The 23576-nt window shown below is 36.8% G+C and overlaps 1 protein-coding gene across 1 annotated transcript; it reads right to left on the bottom strand.

Moving 5' to 3' along the window:
- Positions 1-1256: 1256 nt before the first annotated feature.
- Positions 1257-22922, bottom strand: LOC122279630 (syntaxin-132-like). Its single transcript, XM_043090377.1, has 13 exons — positions 22704-22922; positions 19516-19626; positions 19287-19343; positions 17016-17064; positions 13205-13293; positions 13039-13112; positions 11007-11049; positions 10846-10906; positions 10711-10736; positions 10555-10632; positions 5236-5316; positions 1803-1868; positions 1257-1641 (listed from the first exon to the last, which is right to left on the bottom strand). Exons 1-13 carry the CDS (start codon positions 22719-22721, stop codon positions 1468-1470), a joined length of 927 nt encoding a protein of 308 aa, XP_042946311.1. The 5' UTR covers positions 22722-22922; the 3' UTR covers positions 1257-1467.
- Between the last annotated feature and the right edge of the window lie 654 nt (positions 22923-23576).

Here is a 23576-nt window from a genome sequence, read left to right as displayed (position 1 = left end):
TTTTGTTTTCATATGCATCCAAGAACTTTAAACCACATGGCAATATAATTATGTGTATTAACAGTCTTGTTTGTATTTTGCATGCACAGAATATAATTATGTGCTGTTGTTTATATATTTAACCATGTATTTGCAGGTTTTTTGCTTTTGCAAATGTTGTTGCATGTGCCTTCTCTATGCTGTCCTTGCTGTACTTGCATCTACTACTTGTTCTTACATGATTTGGTATGGTTGTCTACGGATCAAGATCTGGAAGTGGGGTTTGCATTGCTTTTTTTGATCATCAGGAATTATTGATCATTAGGAATGTTGTATTAATTTGATTTATCTTCTCATTTTCACTTTGTGTATGTTTTTGCACGAATTGGGATGAGTTTGTAATGTGGAATGTTGATCATCAGGATTTTTTTTTTTTTGAATTGGATCATCAGGAATTATTGATCATTTCCTAATGTTGTACTAATATGTAATGAGGAATGTTGATCTGAAAAAGAAAAAGAAAAAGAAACGTTATTTGCAAGATCTGAAAAGGAAAAATAAACGTTATGTGCCATTAAAAAAAAAAAAAAAAACACCCGGGTATAGGCCGGAACCCGGATTTTCGGGTTGTAAAAACCCGGATCAATCCGGGTTCCAGCCCGGGTCGTAACCCGGGTATATCCGGGCCGGACTCCGGCCCGGATTTGGAATCCGGGTTCCGGGCCGGGTATACCCGGATACCCGGTCCGGTACCCGGTTGCCCAGCCCTACCTAAATCCATGGTTGTTATTTATCCCTACGCACACTGTTCTCTTGTAATTTTGTGGAATTTCGATTGGGTTTCTGGCTTATTCAAGTTTATTCCTAATCAGTGCCCCATGTGAAAAATATTCAGCTTCTTCCTAATTAATCAGCCCCATCAATGCCCCAACCCCCATGTGAACATGAATTATAATCAATCAATATCTTTCCCACAAATTATTTTCAAGTTTGTGAATAATCAGTGCCCGCCCCCATTAGAACAATAATCCAATTTCTTCCGCAAAAATTATTTTCAAGTTTCTCCCTTTGTAGGCAACAGTTCTGTGTAGAATTTTGGTTGTGTAGAATTTTGGAGTTGATTTATCAGATGTGCATCGTCTTACTATATCTACGTAGAATTTGCTGACGTGGTGTATTTCATTGGTGGCTGTTAAAGCCCCTGGAACAGACGGACCATTCCAAAGGGATTCTGTACATAATAATGAACTCAGGATAGACATCCCTAAGATGAAACCTTGACCGATAAAAATAAACTTTTTATAAAATGGGTACGATAATATTACATTTCCAATTATATAAGCACTCAAACTGAATCACAAAATAGACGGGCAATTATACGCTGTGTTTAAAGCATGGAACACAAACAATGAAGAGAAATTGCCGGGTGGAGTCCAAACGCATCAATGGTTACCTCGTACATTTATACAGAAGAAGACGGATGAGCAGCTAAGCACCCTTGTTGCTATTCCACGGCTTGATCACGGCTACAACAATGATTGCAACAATGATAAGAAGGATGATAATTGCAATGCACATCCATTTCCTGGAGTTCTTCTGAAGCGACTTGGCCTTTTGGAGGGCAGTATTCCCTTGATTCACATGATCTACCGCACTTGAAACCTGGAAAGAGGAGAGTGAAGACACATTGATCAAGGGTTATCTACCCAAACAAGGCTACTCAGGGATTGATAGTCTACGTTATTTCATTCAATTATTGCCTAACAATGTCTACTCTCCGAAGAAATTCAGAAGGTCATCCTTCAAGAGCGCAGTTCAATTACCTGTGATTCTATGTTGTCGAGCATGTCCCCCTGTGCATCCACCAACACCGCCATATCCAAAAATATCTGAAATAGACATGGGATTTAATCAAAATACCATACAAATATATGCCTCTCTCTCTCTCTCTCTCTCTCTCTCTCTCTCCAGACACATGCACACTCCTAGCATTCCTCCATTCAATTCATTTGTCTGTCACATATTCAATATAAATTAACATGTCAAAAGGAATAGAATGCAATAAGTCATTTTTGGTTTACATGTTCGTGTGTTTGCATAAAAGCAAGTATGAAAACAAAATGAATATGTTTCTTACAAGTGAAACAAAATGAATATTTTCAAGCAAAAAAAGCAGCTCTTGTGTCCAAGACTTGCAATCTATATTAAGTTCACATTGTCCAACCATCAAACCCTTGCTGATATAATGTTTCTTTAGTTATCCATGGTCAGGATCTTCCCTTAGATTGTTGAAACAGAAAAAGCCACACTCAGGGCGCCTTAAGTCCACCAAATACCTCTCCAAGGGAAGGAGTTACTATCGCAAATTATAAGGAATGTGTAGAAAGACCGAATCGATAACTTCCCTGTCTTGGAAAAGGTCCAAAGAATCTTATCTATACCTCCAAAGCATACTCTAGTAGGTCAAAAGATTGAAGAACTCCGTGAAGGCATTAATCTCCTAGTCCTGAGCCACTTTGGAAAAGCAAATATTCCACTGCAGGGAGCCACTCGATAACTAACTAGATCAGCCATTAAGTTTGTTGTGCACATTGCTATACACCACTGGGAAAGCTTCCTTGAGGGCTCTATCACCACACCAAAAGTCATGCTACAATCAAGTCCCAAAGCCATCACCCGCATCAAGTCTGTTATAAGTAGAAAATATCCCCTAAGTTGTTCTTTTTTTTGGGATATTTTTCCATATTTCCACCCAGTTCTTCTATGTACAGGCAGTTCGATGTACCCATCGGCGCACGAAAACGATGTGGCAAGAGTATTTTTTAAAAAAAAAAAGGAAAAGAAACGAAAAATACGAAACAAGAAAGTACTCAGTCTCAACTGCCATTTTCATCTCCCTCCCTTCTGTCTCCCCTCCCCCAAATTTCATCTCGCAGATTGGCCAATCTCCTCCGTGACCCACCTCCTAAACAGGCCTCTCATGGTCGTCTCCGTCGGTCCCCTTTCTCGCAAGCCTCTGTCAACAAGTTGTTTCTGCGTCTCTTAGGGCTTGCGCCAATTTATGAAAGAAACAATCCGGTCGAGCATAGCCACAACATTTTCACCATCTGGGTTGTACAAATGGAACACATGGCCCTCCCCTGATGTCTCCATGACCTCAACAATCCCTCCCCACCCACTATTCTCTAGTAATTCACAGTAATACAACCCTCTATCCCTCAACAAATCCTCCTCTGCAACACAAACCAGCGCTTTCCCACATCCCAAGCTCCCCAACAAGCATCGATTTTTTGCTTTCTTCTCAACCTCAGCCACTTCGCCACCAATTGGGTCTTTGCCCCAGAAATATGGATGAACTAAGAAAATCCCTTGGAGCTTGACACCACTCAATCCTTCTGCGCCTACTCTCAAGCCCATGGGTACGCAATAGCTGTCGCCAGCAAAAACCACTCTTCCAAAATCTACAAGCTGGATTTTTAGCCACCAACATGGGACGCAAAACCCATTTAACCCAAAAATTAAAATGCATCATTTCCTTAAACGGTACAGTAGGATAAAAAATACCTCTGCCATGTCATCTTCGTGCACCGATGGGTACACCATATAGCCTTCATTAAGAGTTTTCCATTTCGACCCCATGCGGACCATCTACCACATTAGAAAACCATTCACCCCAAGCACAACCAAATTTAGAATCCACTAGGACTTTACAAAAGGTCTCCCTCTCTCCCTCTCACATTGGTGACATCAAAGCTACTTCTCTAGTAGTCTGATTGAACAAAAGCAAGTTGCGAACTCCTGATCAACCCTTAACATTTGAAGAGCACACCTTGGCTCAATTTACTAGGTGAAATTTGAACCATTCAACAAACCCACTCCATAAAAGTCTCCCGTTGCTCCACAATTTTGTTGGTCATGCTATTGGGAAGTGGGAATAGGACAAGAAATATCAGAAATGATGCTCTTAATCAAATTGATCCTACAGTTACATCCTTGTCCAACTAGCCAATCAGTGCTCAATCTTCTCAATCACACCATCCCAGAGGAAGGCTAAGATATTTCATAGGCAAAGAGAATACCTTGCACTACAATATGCTAGCTAGACTATCCAGATTAGAAACATTACCCACAGGAACCAACTCTAACTTAACCAAATTCACTTTCAACCCGTAAAGAGCTTGAAAGTATTAAAAAGGAGCCCTTAAAGAGTGGAGGTAGTCCAGACTCCTAAATATACAGGTATCATTAGCAAACAAAAGGGAGGAAATGAAAAGCGCACCTTCATCAATAGTAGCTGAAAACATTTTATTGAAAGCCTTTATGACAAGTTGAAAGAAGATTGAGAAGTGTAGAAAAAGGATGACAACTCTTAGACCAGGACAAAAGCTCTCAATCTATTACAGTGCAGAGTTCATCGCCAAAAAAAAACCCATGAAAGGGAGCAAGGCCTCAGCCTCTACAATATGACTTTTGATGCCAAAACATGAATTAACTAGAGACCTTTAGTACTTACAAAAAAACTAAAGACCTTCAGCCCTGTTGTTATGATAATTTTCCAACTGACCAATAAAGGCTTTCAAGTATTGACACTTTGATACATTAAGGGCATTCCTAGATGTGCATTAATAGCCTTGAACTCCTAACACCTTCATTTTCAATGTGTATATGAACTTCTCTTCCTCTTCCAGTGGCGCTGTCTAGCTGGCTCTTCCCTAACAAGACTATATAACTGCTTTTCCCATCATTTTGGACTCTCGATGACATTATGGCAAGTAAAATGATCAAACACAGCTAACGAGCCCATTGACTAAACTCGGCCTTTTTCTTTTTTTTTTTTATGTCGGGGGAACCACCCCACGACAGAGCCCTTAGGACTCACCCATGGAACCAAAACCCCTGGGGACACCATTACAGCAACTCACCGCCATGGCCTCCCACTTAAATCGCAGTTTGATCCCCAAGGGGAATCGAACTTGTGACATGGGATTCATGCACACAAGTTCGCCCTTACCACTTGGGCTACCCACAGGTGGGTAAACTAAACTTGGCCTTGCATTAGCATAAGCCAAACTAATCATCAAATAAACTGTTTATATTTGATGAACTGTTTATACATGTTGAGAAACCCATGACACAAAATTCAGAAAGCAGATTGCTATTTATATCAGGAAAGTCCAGAAGTCTAGGTTGCATGGACGCATTGTACTATAAACTAACATCTTGATGCATATCAATGCAACCAACCAATAATAGTACCTGCTGTAAATCAAGAAGCTTCCTCTCTACTTCTCTAACCGCATCATGGCGCTCGTGAATTTCTGCCACAGTGGCCATTATCTGCAAATACAACCAAAGAATACAAAATGAGGTGAGCAATTTGAACAAATGACTTTTATCTTCACATAAATGTTGATGAAGCGACCTCTGACCCAGAACATTGAACCCCCCTGCAACACCCCAACTATCCATACCTATAATTGGTAAAGTTAGAGTTCCCATTTTTGGAAGGTGCCCATTAGGAACCTTCCCATTTCGGAAAGCAACAATCTATATGCATAATCTGTTCTTAAGCCTAAAAGTAGGGTAGATAAATGTTCGACTTTGAAGTTGACGATAAGATAGAGGTTGGAATCAAGGATTTGATAAATAGGGTTAGAACTTGGTTTTCAAGGTGCACGGGATCAAGCTCATATTTTTATTGCGCATAGAGTTGAATTTTCACAAATGACCTAGCAAGCCTCAATCATGTTAAGGAGTCATGTATTTTAAAAGAAAGGATTTTGGCCACGCAGTTAAAGAATTTTGGCTAAAAGGGAGAAGAGAAGAAACATGAAATTCAAGGAAATGAGGCAGGTATGGTTTAGTTTTATCAAGTTTTCAGATCATGATAAAGCATGAATTCTTGGGTTGATTCAGGGCAAACTATAGGTTTTAGAGGGATTGAATTTATACAAACATTATTTAATTTTTTTGTCAAAAAGATTAATAGGCCTTGTTATTTAATATGTCAGTTTGCTCTGTCACAATTTCGTCATTTGGAGGTCATTGAGATAGGTTTTCTAACTTTTACAGAAATGGGGTCTCAGATATGTTTCTCTAGAAATTATGGGTTTAATGTTACACCCAAGTTAAGTTTTAATTTTTATAAAAAAACACTACATGATCCGAAGTTCTAATTTTCAGTTCTGTTCTACTGAACATCCATATTGCATCATTGCTTCTTCTTTTTTTCTGTTTTTTGATAAGTAAATATCTATATTCGTATCATTGTTAAAATTTCAGAATTATGTAAATTGAGACTCCAGTCTGCCAAATTTACCGTCAAATCTAGAAACGTAATTTTGGTTTTTGTTTTACCAAAATATTTGTATGTTGAATATGAGTCTAGAATAAATTTCATGGTTTTTGAATAAGTTTTCAATAGGATTTCACCATCATGATTTGTGGGTATGGTATGGAACATGGCAAAATTCATAGAAACCAGGGCTCAAATTTGTTAAGGTTTTGAACGAGGAAATGAGATCGACTTCAAGCAATTTCTAGATTCTACAGATACATCCTTGAGAGTTAAGAAAACTTTAGGACTGATGTTACATGACTTGGGAGTTATAATGAATTAGAACTGATTTTACCCCATTAGGATATAAACTTTAGTACTGATTTACTTGACTTGGAGGTACGAATGCTATGGGTAGATGTAAAAGCCACACTGAAAGATGTTCAGAAGGATTAACCAGTGGTGTATTTGTTTCTGGAAGCGCACAAGAAAAGGTGGTAAATCCTTGACAAAACCCTAACAAAGTGAGTGAGAGAAAACTCAAACACATCCATCCCGCCGCCACCCCTCACCCACCATCGACCAGAGAGTGACACCTCACCTCTATCACAGACAAGGCCGACAGGCCCCAGCATCCTCGCTGAGGCCCATCCTGCTTCTGTCCTCTCCTGCGAACTGGTTTTTTCACTTTTCTCTTTGTCGGAGGTGTCAATGACTGTCGCCTTGCATTTTCCTTCACCACCACCACAGACTTGACCAACAGACTCCAGCGACTCTGTTGAGGGGCCTCTAACATCGGTCCTCCTACGTTGGTCCTCCATCTCTCGGGAGTTTTCTTTTCCAGCGACTTGAGCATTTGCCTCTGCCACCACCACAAACTTGATCAACAGACTCTGGCAACTCCATTGTGGGGCCTCAGACGTCGGTCTTCCTCCGGCAACTCGGAGTTTTCTTCTTTTTTTTCCATTAACACAATTAAGGGGCACTGAGACCTAAGCCTTTGCCTCTACCACCGCCACAGATTTGATCGACAGACTCCAACAACTCCATTTTCGGTTCTCCTACAGTGACCGGGAATCCATTCTGTGTCTCTGCCTTTGATTTGCAGTGGGCACAGATCTGCTTTTTTCCTTAAGAGGATGAAGTGGGAACAGTAGTTTATCTCTAATTTGGGATTTGGGATCTGACGATGACGACGCACGATATGGATTCGTCTCAGTTGGAAGGCGAGAGGTGGTTGAAAGTGGAATAAAAAAAATTTATTTTTATGAAAGGGGGAGGAAATAGTTTTCGTATCTCTGAACGTAGCAAAAGGATAGCTAAGTTCATTTGTCTAGGTGGGATGGCAGCTTCGTGGGTGGCTAAGGGGATTGAGGATGTTTAGAACTTAACTGTCATGAAGTTTTCTTCAGAGAGCTAAGGATGGGTAATGAAATTTTTATCATTCAACATCATGTTAACGCAAGGGGCAGCTTTCTGCAACTCTTACAATTCCGGAATGGAAGGAGGAAAGGTTTGTTGGTGATTTCGAAGGGGAGGGCCCAAATGGCATTGGATGGAAAGGTTTTCTGCAGTCCATTTGAAGTGTTACTGGGTCCAAAGCCACTATTATAAAGCATGCAAACTGTGGGGAGTTTGTTGATGGAAAAATAGTGGGAAGGCCTTCCTCAATCAAAGGTGCTTCGTATGCCGGGGTGTTAAGGTCACTAGCGGGTTCTGACCGAGATCAGCTTAGCGGTAGAAGGAAAGGGTAAGATACTTGTAGGAGAAAAAGGCCGTCAAGTGACATTGAGAGAAATGGAGGGGGGTCTTGTGGGATGTCAAAGCTCAATTGAAGGGAGTTATGGAGTATGTGAGAGATCTAATGATTAAAGTGGATAACGAGTTGGACCTAGTCATGGGTTTTGGTGGTGGGTCGAGAATGGATGAGGGAGGGCGGGGTGAAGATCCTTTGCCGGCAAAGGGCGTTTCAACGCCGTTGTAGATAGGGTCATTGGACGCTGGCATCTTTGTCCATGCCTATGTCACTATGCCTCCTGAGGGAGCAGTAGGGCCTTAAGCACCAGTTGCAGATGGGGTTGGTACTTCTGTCTAGGGTTCATTTTTAGTTGAAGATGGGGGGGGGGGGGGGGGGGGGGAGGGGTGCCTCCAGGGTCTTGAGTACTTTGGAAGAAACAGTTGAACCTCTTTTAGAAGATGCAAACAGGGTAACAGAAAGCAGTGCTTCCCCTACCTGTTCTATGTCTCTTGAGGGAGCAGTAGGGTCTAATAAAGTGGCACGACAAGGATCATCGGGGGGTGGAGCACATACAAGCAATGTTGATAGAGGGGAGGAACCTGTAATGGTGACAAAAACAATGGACGACAACCATATTGCTGTCGAGCAATCATATGGCAAGAAGGAAATTATCGGTTTGTCGTTGGTGCCTCATGTGGAGTAAGGTTTATAATTGGGAGTGCAGTTGGGTACTGTGTCTGGGGATAATGTTGTTCCCCTGGTTTCTATTCCTCTGATAAACGATATAGCGGGTTCACCATCGGATTGGGTTCTGAATAAAGTTAACGGGTTTCAGCAAATCCTGGGGCTTTCACATGGAGAATATGAAGACCAATTTAAAGCACTACTCACTGCGATTGAGGCGAGCCACGCAATTGAAACCAAATCAAATTTTAAGAAAAGCAGGGAGTTAAATCGTCTTTCATGGGCAATCAACTACGATGCTAAGGGATGTAGCTCAAGTTGAGGGAAGACTAAAGGGAGGGCATTGCGAAGACGTTCTCGTAGTGAACTTTCGGGTAGAGGATTAGTTTTATGGAAAACAAGGGGCTAGGGTTGAGGAGGTGTGTTACATTCCAATTTGGGCTTGGTGTATTTGAGGTAGTTTTCACAGGATTTTTGGGCCATTAGGGGCTCTCCAGTATTGGCTAGGTGTTTTCTTCTATAAATCCAGTGTACTTGGTTACTCCTATTCATATCTATAATATTTTTACTTATCAAAAAAAAAAAGGATTAACCAGTTAGGATGCTTACATATAGCATGGTGTAGTACCTACCCCTTGTGGCCAACCGTTAGGATGGTGCACAACCTTACACACAAGGGTTAATATGCATGGGCCACTACGAATGTAAATTTTAAATATTAATATTTTATGATGTGTGCACAATGGTTAAATGTATTGAAGTGTGATTTCATATGAAACCTTATTAAAAACATTTTACTCAATGATGTACTATTGACTGAGTATTCGAATCATTTTTAGTTTTATGTTTTATATGTCCCAAATGATTATGATGGGGATAAGTTGGCAGGCCAAAACCAGCTAGAAGTTGCGACCATGACTTAGAGCACTCTCATTGGATTATCTATATCCAAAACTAAAGCCCCTTTTTACCTATTAGACATAAAAACCACTTGCAGTGGATTATCTATAATCAAATTTCTTAACTTTAAGCTACAGTACATGTAAAGATAAAATCAAATTTGATAGTTACTGTTCCACAAGCCAATCTTTATTTTATTATTTTTTAAGTCTCTCTCCTTTGATAGTTACTGTTTTTTAAATCTTTATTATTTTTTAATCCATAATTTAATTAGAATATGATTACTAATTAACATATAATAGGTAAAATAGTAAAATATGATAAAATAAAATAAAATAATAATTAAAAAAATTAAATATTTCTTAATTTATTAATTATTTATTACTATATAATAAATAAATAGATAATCTGTAAAAATTTGATATAAATAGTTAAAGTCAAATTCATCTTATATTATTTTATTACTATATAATGAAAAAATGGCTATTCCAATGTGGATATTTATGTAAATGGAATAGCCAATATCTAAATTCATCTTACATTCATAAAAAATGTCCTTTACATATGGATAATCCAATAACAATGCTCTTAGTCAAGCATATAATAAGTTGTCACACAGTTTGCTAGGATTTGGTTGATGTTGACATGGTGACATTGAGTATATTTATTTAGTTTTAGTTTATTTGATTTTTGTGCATTCAATATTATACTTTAATAGAATTTTCAGTTATGTTTTAAGGTAATAAGTTTTTTGATTTTATATCTAGTGGTACGACGTGACATTTTTAACCCTATGAGGAGTGTTACACCCACCCCAAAAAAAAAGATAATCTAAAGAGATTTTCTGGTCCAGCCTAGCATTTCAAGGGTGGAATGTAGGTTAGCCGAAATTGTTTCTAAAAATTATAGCTCATTAAGTAGTTCATGAGAATATTACTGTCAAATTTGAACTAAAATAAAAAAGGAAATGACAAACCTGTCCTCGCCCTTGTTCCTGTATTGCCTTTTGGAAAATTTGTTCGCTATCTCCAGTGTCAATTAATCTCTCAATTGTCTGCGCATTGTTCACATAATCAGAAAAATATCTTGAAAGTTACATACTTGGAAATTTTAAGAATGGAACAAGCTTTACCTCTTCATCAGCTCTTGTGCCAGTTACTAACAATCATGATTCCAGATGATTCAAACAGGTTAACTCCTTTTCATGAAAAATCTAGCAAATCATACTGCAGATATATACTTATTGATCAGTAACAAATGTCCAAACCTGTAAAGACACGCCTCTCTACAATCTCTCGATATTCTTGGTGGATGGCTTCCCGTAGAGTCTGCAAAAATTTTTAACAAATTGTAGATGACATAAGAACAAATGAGAAAAATGAGATACTATCATCCAAATACAAAGAAAAAATTCATCTGACCACCAACCTGAAATTCAGCCATCTTGTCCTTTAACTTCTTTTTCAAGGAACTGCAACAAAATATCAGAGACAAGCAGTTATATTTGGTTGACTCAGTGAATAAAATCCATTGATATATGGAAATATTTCAAAGATGGCGATAAATAGATCTGATTCCATGAGTAAATCATAGAGGATTTAAACAATCAGGGAATTTAAACAATCAGTAAGTTCTCCTTGCAGGACAAAGGCAGGTTCAGAAACCTCAGAAGAGGACACTCATTTAGGGAAAAAAAAAAAAAAACATTGCAAAGAATCACGCAGACATTTCCAATGGTACGATAAACCAACCGAACAAACGAAAAACAGCAAAGCAAACAGATCAACAATGTATAAACACTTATATACCAACTGCATTATACTTAATTGACAATTTCAATTATTTATTACTTAATAAATTCTAATGTAGAAAGTATATCTTTAATGTGTCCATACAGAGTAACAACTTAAGGTATGTGGTAATCATGTTTTTAAGTATATTCATTGACAAAAAGTTATGTACAAGTATGAAGACTGATAAAAAGAATGTTGCCCATGAAAAATCAATTGTAGAGAATTTAACCAATTGGTGAATTTTCCATTGACTTCTACAAATCACAAATTCTATTATTTATTTGATCTATAGGTTGTCCATATCAGGTTCAATCTAGTGATTGCAAAACACTTTCTCCCCTATCTCCTTTGCATCCTAACTGCAGCAGTAAAATCAATATTTATAAAATTGACTGATCTAACTCACAATCTTCTAGTAACGGTTTCTTCTATTGATTCCTTACAAAAAACAAAAAAAAAAAAAAATCCTGAAGAGAACTAAAATTTTTAACAAAAACATAAACCCTCCACAAAAGAACAGGCAAAACCTACATTGCCTCACAGAAAGAATAGACACTTGTATTGAAATTCAGATTGAGATCCCAGTAGGAAAAGGCATTCCAACATTGCGCATTGTTAAAGTGGGTGATCTTCAAAGGCCAGCTTATTTCTGACCCATTCCGGTCTCGGCAGGGACGAGAGTAGGACAGCCAAATGAGATGAGGTTGCTTCAGCTCAAGAGAAAGAGAGGCCCTGAGTCTGCTCTGATTCGAACCGGCCGAGTGGATCGTCAAACCGGAAACTCAGCTTCTCAAGCCAAGATTGTATCCTGGCCAGCACTGTGCACAGTAAGTCTATCGATCCCAAACCCAATTCCAATTTTGAATATCAAAAGGGTACTAGGGAGACATCTTCTGATAATGAGCACTTGCCTTTTGATGAGGGCTTATGTCAGAGTGGATCAAAAAGGGTCTTGCATCAAAACCCAGCAACATGTCTAGGTCGGGATGTTAACAGGGCCAATTTGGCAACTGGGCTCACACTCTGTTTGCTACTCAGCCTTTTTGGCCATAAGCCCATGGGCCTGCTCCATCTCAACCTAAACCTAGGGCCATGCCTCTCTTTTCTGGTAGGTGCAAGCAATAAAAGGAATATCATTTCAATAATATTATTCCAATCCGTAAAGGAATAATTTGTCCCTTAGCTAGGTGCGGCTCTTTCTAGCAATCAATCAATCTGCTTATCACTTCAAAATAAGTCATGTCCTGCTAAAAGTGGAGCTCTTTTGGGGGTGGACTACACGAGTCCTATGAAAGAGAGCCGAGGACCATATAATAGCACTTAAATATAAGAATAGAAACTTGTATTGTTTATCTGTGGAGACTTCACAGACCCCCAAGAGTAACCAACTAATTAGATGGTTTCAACAACCTTCAGGTGCTATATGGTTTCAAGACTTGGACGAAGCATAATACATTGACAAACAGAGAGCAAATTACATATAATCTGTCTCTAGCATGCATGTTTTGAAGCAAATTATTGATATGATCTCATACTAACACAACTCATTTTTCCTTTTTGAAAATTCTCATCACAGCATAACTCAAAAACAAAAAAACAAAAAAAAATAAAATAAAATAAAAACAAACAAACAAAAAAGGTAAAAAGGGAGGGTAAGTTTAACTAACATAGTTGTTGCCGTTCTAGTTCGGTCTACAGCTGTTCCTTTTCCACACCCAGGCTTCTGCCTATTTGCTAAATTCTGGACCACAGAGAAAAGAAGAGGTATGAGAGGGACTTTGCGTGAGAAACCAAATTACCACAACAAATTGAGAAGCAGCAAAAAGGTATAACCTCTTTGTCAAGTTCTTCCACTTTTGACTTAATGTATCGGGAAACTTTTCCAACTTCATCAATATCTTTCTCCATTCGCTGCTTGATTGCTGGAGATAATAACAGGATCCATCACAATTATTGATTAAATATAAGGCTCTTTTGCCTTAGCGAATTGGAGATTGCATAAAAATGAGCAAAAAGAAACTAAGGCAAGTAACTTCAAGTATATGAGTCCTTGGGCAATGCCTATTCTCATTCACTAGGGGGGTGTTGGCCCCAAAGGATTGTTTGCAACCATGAGGTGTTGAACCTTGGACCTTGATGGGAGTTATAACCCAAGACCAAGGCCTTCACCACTTGGGCCAACCCCTTGGGGTTTAATCAAAATCATTAATACTGCACAGTAAGAATTAAGATCATAAAAATATGAGCATTTTGTCAAGTGAATTCAAGAAAAACAAAAAGTATATTAGCGTGGGATTGCACATTCCAAAACAAAAGTATCCAAAAATAGTTTATTCCAAGCCTAAATGTCACTAGGTAACAGCAATGTTCCAATCAAATGTGACATGATGAAAAAGTCTTGTACAAATCTCGCTTCATAGAATCTATAGCGGTCACTAAGAAGCGTACTCAAGCATATTTCCTGAATTTGAGCTTTTGGCCTACACACAAAGTCTTATTAAGAAATGAATTCTCTTTTGGTTTTCTCGATTATATTTAAAAGACAAAAAGCATCAAGCCATAGAGTACACACTAATGTTGGCACTGCATGAGAAAGAATAGAGACATTCCAATCCCCCAAAATATATCAAAGTCAATCGTTTGGTGTCACAGAAAAATAAGTTGAACATAAAATGGGAAATTTGTGTAATTTTGATCATAAAGGAGACAGTGTTACATTAGCAACTAAATCCATGCAGTCATAATATATATATATATATATATATATATATATATATACGCGTGGATATAAATCAGGATGATATTTATATAGGGTAGACAACAATGCATATGTCAACTAATCAACACAGTTACCTTGACCATGATTGGCTAATACAATAATAGCTATTATAACCATGAAATCATAAACCATTTTGTACTCCTGTCAGTAAAAAATGAAGCATCTATGCTAGTCAAGGTAAACAGAGCATATTCTTTTCCTTTACATGATAAAGAATAAGAGAGCACTTGAAGATGCCAAAGGACTGCAGCTATACTACATGAGATACATCCAATTGCTTTGAACATCACCAGAACTAGGTCTGGGTGGCGGGCCCCCAGGATCAGGCCACCTGCCTAATCTGCCCAGCATGCAAGGGTGACTGGTGGAACTCTTGGCAGGTGGGCAGATCTTTTAAGAAATAACAGATGAACGGGTGAAAAAGTGTTGGATAAAAATCCACCTGTAAAACTCCTGCCCACCCGCCTATATAGCCTACCCATCAAAACCTTAAGGGGTTGTTTGGGAGATGGGATGGTCACCTCATCTTATCTCATCTCATTTTCTTCCCAAACATCACTCAAACACAAACAATCTCAAATCTTTAACTTTTTCATCTAACCATTACCTAATCATTACAACTTTCTCAAACTTCCAAACAAAACACATAAAACAATTCAATTTTTTCAAATCCCAAAACAAAAATTATATTGAAAAACTAATATTCTAACAATATTTTAACTTTATAATATTTTTATTCAACTTTTTCTCTCTCTTTTCTTAAAACCCCATAAAACATCATAACTAAAACTATTTCACTACTATTCACAAACCATTGTACTACTATTCACAGATTTCTCATCTCATCTCATCTCATTCCCCAAGCATCCCCTAATTTACCTTAGTTTTCTTCTCTTTCTTTCACCTATCTGCTTCTCCCTCCCTCCCTCCCTCTCTCAACCATGATGTGCACCAAAGAATATGAATTAAGAAATACAGCTACACCCATGGTCCAGCCACACCAATCCTCCACACCTCATGGTCCAATCATCCAAGTAATATTCTCTCTTTGTTTGGTTGTGAACTTGCGAATCTGTAAATTCTCTATATTTGTGTTTGTTTGGTTGACGTGAATTTGTGATTGGTTGTTAGTGTTTGCATGGTAGGTTTTGGTTTGTGAACCGGTTGCGTGAGTTCAACCCCTCACCCAACCACCCATAGGACAAGTATGGGAGGATTTGCAGTGGGTGAGGGGTAATACAGGCCCCCAGCCCCAACAGTCTGGGGGATTGATATTTTGATCATGTTTTAATTCCTTCTCCCATAATCTGCCTTCCACAGTGAAAACTCAGTTCTAATTTTGCAGTTACAAACTTTTGGTTTTTGTCTTGCGTTCTATTATGATGTGTTAAGTTCATTTGTTTCTAGCTTTTTAAAGTTTAAGGTTTACAAACTTCCACACTAAAGTTTAAGGTTTTGTTAAAATATTATTTCTATAAATATAAAAATAAAAATAAAAAGATTTAGGGCTCATTTGGACACTTAAAATATCTCATAATATATATGAATAGTAGTGAAATTATTTGTGAATATTAGTGAAATGGTTTGAATTAAGATGTTTTTATTGGGTTTTGAGAAATAAGAGAGAAAAAGTTGAACAAAAATATTATAAAGTTAAAAACTTGATTGAATATAATTTTTTTGAAATTTGAAAAAGTTGTATTGTTTTTTTTTTTTATAATAAAAGTTAAATTTTTTTTTGTGCTGTGTTTGAAAGTTTGGAAAAGTTGTAATGATTAGATGAAAATGTTGAAGCTTTGAAATTGAAAAATATTTATGTTTGAGCAACGTTTGGGAAAGAAATATCTTAGAATGGCTGAGAACACTTGTGTTTTCAAACTAGCCCATAATCAAGAGATTGCATGATTTGTGCTTTAGGGATTGTTTGGGAAACTAAACTCGTCTCATCTCAAAATTTCTCAAAATTTCCTTCCCCAACATCACTCAAACACAAACACTTCTCAATTTCAAATTTTCAATTTTTTCATCTAATCATTATCTAATCATTACAACTTTTCCAAACAAAACAACTTTTTCAAATTTCAAAACAAAAATAATATTGAAACAATATTTTAACTTTATAATATTTTTATTCATTTTTTCTCTCACATTTCCCAAAACCCAATAAAACATCTTAACTCAAACCATTTCACTACTATTCACATAATTCTCATCTCATCTCATTCCCCAAGCATCCCCTTAACTAAAAAAACCAATCAATTTATCTTGTTAACCAACATGAAACAATATATTTTATTATGCATACCGTTTCCTTCTCTTTTTTTCTTTTTTCGTTTCTATTTTTTCAAGAGATACAGAACATAGCACGCCACATGATATTGAAGCATCACAATGCCTATGGCCCACCACTTACCACTCCATCCAAGGGGCACAAACCATTGGCAACAAAATTCTACTCAAGGAATGGTAATGTGCTTTTATAACATCAACATTCAAAGCCTGAAACATGCCATGAATATGAGAATCATATGTGTAGTTGACATTACAAGCCCCCCCCCCCCCCCCCCCCCCCCCTCCTCCTCCTCCTCCTCCTCCTCTAACTCTAATTTCTATTGCATAGGCAGCCTTTTGCATGTAAATCTCCATCATTTCTTAAAAAGCATTATTGATCTATCTATTCAGCACAATAATGAGGAAAAATAGATCCAATCTGGTTCAAACCTCTCAAACACTACATTAACATTTTACTTTTACTTTGGGAAAATTAACATTGAGAAATAGGATAAATTAAAGCAGAGTGCACCTACACATGAAACTTGCAAACTTTGTATAAATATTAACAGAAATGAAATATGTAGAAGTTACCTTTCATGGAAGGAACCTTAGTCACAACCTTGGACTCTTCGTGCGCATCCTGCATGCAAGATTTCAAAGAATTTTATCAAATACTTTAGGTCAAGCAAGAAACCAGTTCCAAATGCAGCAGTCTCTAATCATCTGTGCCCATCAGATATCAAAACTCTAGCTGACTCAAATTCTCTCAGTACTGACTAGCATAACATTATCATGCACTAGAAGTACAAGAGGGGGCACTTCATGATTTTTCGCATTAGGCTGAGGTAAACTGCATACAATTTTCTGCTGTGTAGATTGAAAAATCACAACACGCTTACTTGCTTTTGATGGACCTTTATGCTTTCTGGCAGGCTGGATAAATTTTCTTCTCAAAAGAGTAGCTGCTCTATTTATACTACAGCAAATCAGTTTCCATTGCTGGTTTCACCACATAACATGCCTATACTTGGATCTTTTCACAGATTCAGTTATACTCCAACCTACCACTTCATCATTTTCCTTATCCATATTTTCACATCCTTGGACGACACCACATCTTAGACTCCATTTGTTTGAAAGGAAAATGTATGTTTTCAGTATAAGAAAAGTATTAATTCAGCAGGAATGATCCTCACTCTAATGACCCACACCTTCCACAGCAAGAAAGATTCAGAAAACAATTTTATATGCTCCAACGGCAAAACCTTCAGCCACAACAAGAAGTCACTGCGACCAATTGATTTGGACATCTTGGCTCATTTCCAAACGTTAGGGTCATTACCCACTGCTCACATCCTCAACAATTTCATCATATTGTTGTCCACCAAATTGAGAGATCTAGCTGTTGGAACCCTTGTCCATCCAAGTATTATCAGGAGTTCCAATTCAAATGCTATATATGCAGTCCTCTTGTTGATGCATACTAAATGTGGTGAAATTCAAGGCACTCAGCAATTGTTTCATGAAATGCCTCAGAAAAATGCAGTCACTAATCATTCCTTGATTTTGGGTTATTTGCATTTTAAATGCCGAGGAATTTTAATTTATTCATTTTTGGAAGCATTACAAGAGGTATAACTCCACAATTCAGTCTCGACTGCGACAAGGAATTTGTTCCAATTGGCAGCCGAAGGGCTTGGAACTCAGGGTCACCGTCTCAGTTCAAAGTAAGGTTTTGCAGTAAAATTGTTGAGAAGATTGATTGATATGGTCAAAGTACTAGAGTGTGGATGATTCCAGGCAGATTTTCGATAAAATGCTGAATCAAAATGTTATGATTTAGAGTTCTATGGTTGTTGGTTAATGCACAGATTCAAGAACCTGAAGGGGCGATAGTGATAGCAAAACAAATTATGTGTTTGGATCTCAAGTCGAATTATGCACATATAATTGTTTGCTAGGTAAATTTTCTAGTCCAAGTTACTTGGATCACTGCCATCAAAATTCATTACCATATAATGCAGCATGGTTTTGAGTCTAACACAGATTATAGGAACTACTAAAAATAATAATTTGTTACATTGCTCATAAGTGGTGGCTGACTTGCGTGTTTCTATCATTAGCTCGTTATCATCTTGTTCAAAATTCTTATTGATTTTTCAATTTTATTATTTTATATTGCACGATTATTTCTTGGAAAATACACCAAACACCTAAAAACGATAGCATTTTCGAGAAAAACATATTCAAACATCAAGTCAAAAAAACCTTTTAGGTCAAAAGAAACAAATCTTTGGTGTCAAGCACAATTGAAAGTAAAAAATAAAAAATAAAAAAATAAACTGAAAAATTCTACAATAACAAAGGCAGACCAGCATATAACAAGCAAAAGATTCAGCATAATCAAATGAATATAAACTTTGACATGCTAAGAGAGGTCAAAGTAACCCCTGGTTAGGTCTAATATTACATTTACAAAAACCACTCTAACGAGATTCAATTGACAGATTGTCAAGCATCACTATAATGTGACACACATTGATGGACTATGGTTATTCTGGAGCTAAAACCCTCTCCCGCCCTCCTGCTCATTCTCTCTTCCTTCTTCCCTCTAGGGGTGCCTCATCCTGTTTGATCCTCATACAGTTATACACATGATGAGACACATACTTTTCTACTCTAAACGCTCTCTTCGAGATTTTATTCATAGTGCAGAATTGACTCAGAGAGATGCAGGTTATCCAAATCTATTGGAGTATAGAAGTTCAAAAAATGGTTGGCTGAACTCTTAAGGCAGGCCGGCAAGCGAACATCAAAACATTGGCCAGATAGGGATGCAAAACAAATATGTAAACTTTTTACCTGCAGCTTTTTGAGTAGCTTATCCAGCTTCCCATATTGTTTCTCAATCTCTGTAACCTGGGAATAATATGATAATCTTAGAAAATATGAATTTATTGAGACTCAAACAAAACTATTATAAGATAAACAGATGAAAAAAAAGGAAATGTAACGAGAAAAAGAAGATAATGATGATGATCATTTTTCTTGCCCAGGAAGATCAGACAACCAAAAAAGCTAGCTAAAGCACCTGTTTAAAGAAATTCTCCAAGCCTAATTCTCCTGAGTTCATAGGAGCTTGTATTCCTAGCTCTACATCTCCACCTCTATAACCTTGACCCCGAGGGATCTCAAATGAGTCCTGCAACATCAACATATATAATTCAATGCTTCTAAAACTTGAGTTGGGTACTTAAATATCCTTTTACCATTTGGGTCTATCCAAAGGTAACACACATAAACATGATCTAGACTAGAAAAGAAGTATAAAAACAATAATAATTTTATTTATATATAGGCATATAAACTCATGCTTTTTAGCCACATACATTTGTTAGACTCTTGAAAAAATATGATCCATAAAAAGTACTTGAAGCATCTATTAAACTCATACACTTAGCTGTCCAAGTATAATATTACTTGATCACAATGCTGAAAGGATTCAACCATTTAGCCCTATAGAACATTTTTATTTAAATGATTACAAATTTTCTTCTTAGATATGGATGAATATTTATAAGATACAAAGTCTAATCACAATAAACATCCTGGACTCTTTAGACATCACAGAAAGTGGGTCTAGCAAGGGAACAGCCAATATTCCAAAAGCCTAGCACTGGGACTTGAGTTGAAAAGTAAATACTTATCCAAATAAATCTTGGGATATTTATATGATGGCCCCACTCTCCTACTTTCAGAGATTGGCAGTCATGGAAATAATTAATTTCTACCCACATGTCATGCTAGTCCCACCCTCATACCATTTGAGTTCTACATAGTGGAATAACCCATGTTGACCCAATTGGACACTGCATAGGTATGCCAACTAAACCAGCGATAGGCACACTTACTACCTGATGACACCACCAGAGATCAATATGGACTCTAGGTTTTTTCTTGAAATCCTTTTGAACATATTAACATTACAGCTAACAAGTGATCATTTAACAACTATAAATTCTAACAATGCCATTCATACTTAAATTTCCCAAAAACCTGCCTAGAATACAGCTTCTTTAACCAATAAAAAGAAAAAAAAAAATGGAAACTCAAGACCATATAAAATCCCTATAGAAACTTAGTAGTTCCAATACCCTATTGGCTATTGTGGAACTATATAATGAGAGGATAAATGAAGGAAACTATGACCACAATGAGTTTTATATGCTTTGATGAATAGCAGCATGACCAATCCAATACATATGTATATATATATTGATATAGTACTAAAACGATAATGACCAATCCAAAATATTACGACCAACTAGCACCAATGATACAGGAAACTGAAATCAAGGTATGAAAACTAAACAGAAAGAGCGTCTACATCTATTTCTCTAAAAATGAAGTTGAGTTCACTAATTTATGAGCAAATGAGAGTGAAAAACAACAAAGATGATATTTCACTTCAAGTTTATAGGGAAATAAAATTCAGTTGTCTTCAATTACACAATTAAAGAGACTGCTAACTTTTTATACTTTTTTTGCTTTTTTACCTTTTTATGTTGAAAATATTTGCAAATGAAGTACATATCAGTACCAAAACTTGGCTACGAATTCAAAATTACATGCCACTAAGTGGACCAACAATAACATACAGCTAGAGTTTATACTGAAGATACTTGAAAACATAAACAAACTAAAATTTTGGTATAAAAATTAATTGAATTTCTAAATTCGATGGATTTCAATGAAATTACAAGCTGGGTATTAATATCTTCAGTGCCGAGGGCCTGTGCAGCCCCGGGATTAGACACCCAGTGCCAATAAAAAAAGATATATATATATATCTTCAAATATTTCTCCCCTTCCCCCCTCAAATTACAATGCTCCATTTCGCTGCCAAGACAAAGTTAGAGGAGAAATGTAAAACTTTGACCTCTAGATTTTCAATTTTAAGGGCCCTAGGAAACCAAGATATTCACATAACTAAGCTTAATACAACTAATTAGCTTAGTTAGGTAATGTGATACCCCATACTGAATAATAAGTATATGTGGTGTATGGGATCCTACATTACTTGATGATGACAAGCTCTTGCTCTTTATAATGGTTTCAATTGGCCTCCAATTGTATCATTGACTAGTCATTTTGGAGTACAAACCAAAATGTGGCCTGTCCTTTCCTTGGGGGCTCACAAATGGTATCAAAATCTATCCCAACTAAAAATGTGAGACTCAAGCCATGCCACCTACGATAAATATTGAATAGGCTCAACGTGGAGGGAATCGGGAATTTAAGGTGGAAAGATTGCGATACCCCATATTGAATGATAAGGGTAGGTGGTGTATAGGATTTCACATTGTTTAGGGCCTGCCCATTAGAGAATTTAAAGGAGGGAGATTGTGATGACCCATACTGAATGATAAGGGTAGGTGGTGTATGGGATCCCATACTGTTTGGGAATGAAAATTTTTTGCTCTTTATAGTTGTTCAAATGGAGCTCCAATTGTATCATCAATTAGTACTTTCAAAGTACAAACCCAGATATAACTTGGGTCTTCCTTGGGGCATTACAAGTAAATACTTTTCTTCTTTTACTACGAATCAGGGTAAAAAATATTAAACTAATAAATTTTTAAAATTTTTGTTAAGTTTTCACTAACCAAGACATTTGTTTTTTTCTTCTAATCCGTTACTAACCAAGAAAATTATAGAGTTCCAACATTTCCAAATTCCACTCTCCAGATTTATCACCACATTTCCATATTACTGTAATCCTTCGACTTACTCTACGAGGCTCATCATATTACCAACAAAATAACAAGATCCATGATATCTTCACAAAATGATTCTAACACATTGAAGGAATTATAGTAATATTCATCAATATAAAAGAAAGTAGAATTTCACAACCTAGCTTCACGTTGCCTTAGCCACGGTGTGACCCAAAAAGCTCATTTTAATTTAAATTCAGCGAAATTATATTTTCTCAGTAAACAAAGTACTCACAAAATCCACAAATCCAAAATGTTTTAGATTTTCCATACCTTTCTAACCAATCAAACACAAAATTTAACCTTAAGTCTCCAATTAAAATACTCAAATCCATCAATTCAAACACGATCCAGTAAAATCAACACAGCTATCGTAATCAATGTCAAGATGAAGACAAAACCGTAACAAGAAACTCCCAAACACGCCCAAACAAACAAACCGAACAGAAAAGCATATATTCTATAAAAAAAAAATAACAAAATAAATTAAAGAAAAAATTACCGTTAATAGGTCATTCATTGTCGAAGGGGAGCTGAGCAATTCAAAACTAAACCAATAAAAATACGAAAAAAATTAACGATATTAATTGGAGCTGGTTAAGGTTAAGACCTGGTTTTAAACATTTAAAAAACCAGGTCTCCAGGGTTTCACAGAGAGAGAGAGAGAGAGAGAGAGAGAATGCGCTTTATGTATTTGAATTGCCTAACAGCCAGGAAGGAGACAGATCAGTGACAGACCGTGAAGGCAGGTTTTGTTTTGGACATTGCTTTTTCACGTTTTTTATTTTTTATTGTTTTCTTCTGTTTTTTCTATATAAATGAAGTTTAAAAAATAATAATTCTATTTGTGATTTCACATATCTTATAACATAACTCTTTTAATTTTTTTTTAATTTTTCCATAATAAATATAATATATGAATTATGAGTAAAATAAGTTCATTAATTGAATAAAAATTAAATTAAATAAAAAAATTAAAATATATAAAATATCAGCACTGCTACAGGTACCCGGCGATGGGTACCTGTTGCGGAATCGGTTGACGTGGCATTATGCCACGTCATCCGATATAATAATAAAAAAAAAAAGAGAAAAAAGGTCACGTCAGTATTTTTCTTTCGCATATGCCATTATTGTAAATAATGGAGAAAAATAGTGATAATTTGGGCAAGTTGGTGGGTACTTTGAGATGCAGGTAATTTGAGCCAATGGATTCACTTGCACGGATTCCTGAAACCTGACACTGTTTATTGCTCCATCCCCTTCCGAGTCTTCTCCAACTTCTTATATCTCGTCACATCCCATTTTCCTCTCCGTATCACTCTCTCTCGTGTCTCTGGTCTCTTTCTCTCTCTCAGCAATTTCTTCAACTCTG

The sequence above is a fragment of the Carya illinoinensis genome, chromosome 10, assembly GCF_018687715.1.
Source record: "Carya illinoinensis cultivar Pawnee chromosome 10, C.illinoinensisPawnee_v1, whole genome shotgun sequence".
Classification (NCBI taxonomy): domain Eukaryota; kingdom Viridiplantae; phylum Streptophyta; class Magnoliopsida; order Fagales; family Juglandaceae; genus Carya; species Carya illinoinensis.
This window is presented reverse-complemented; position numbering and strand designations above follow the sequence as displayed.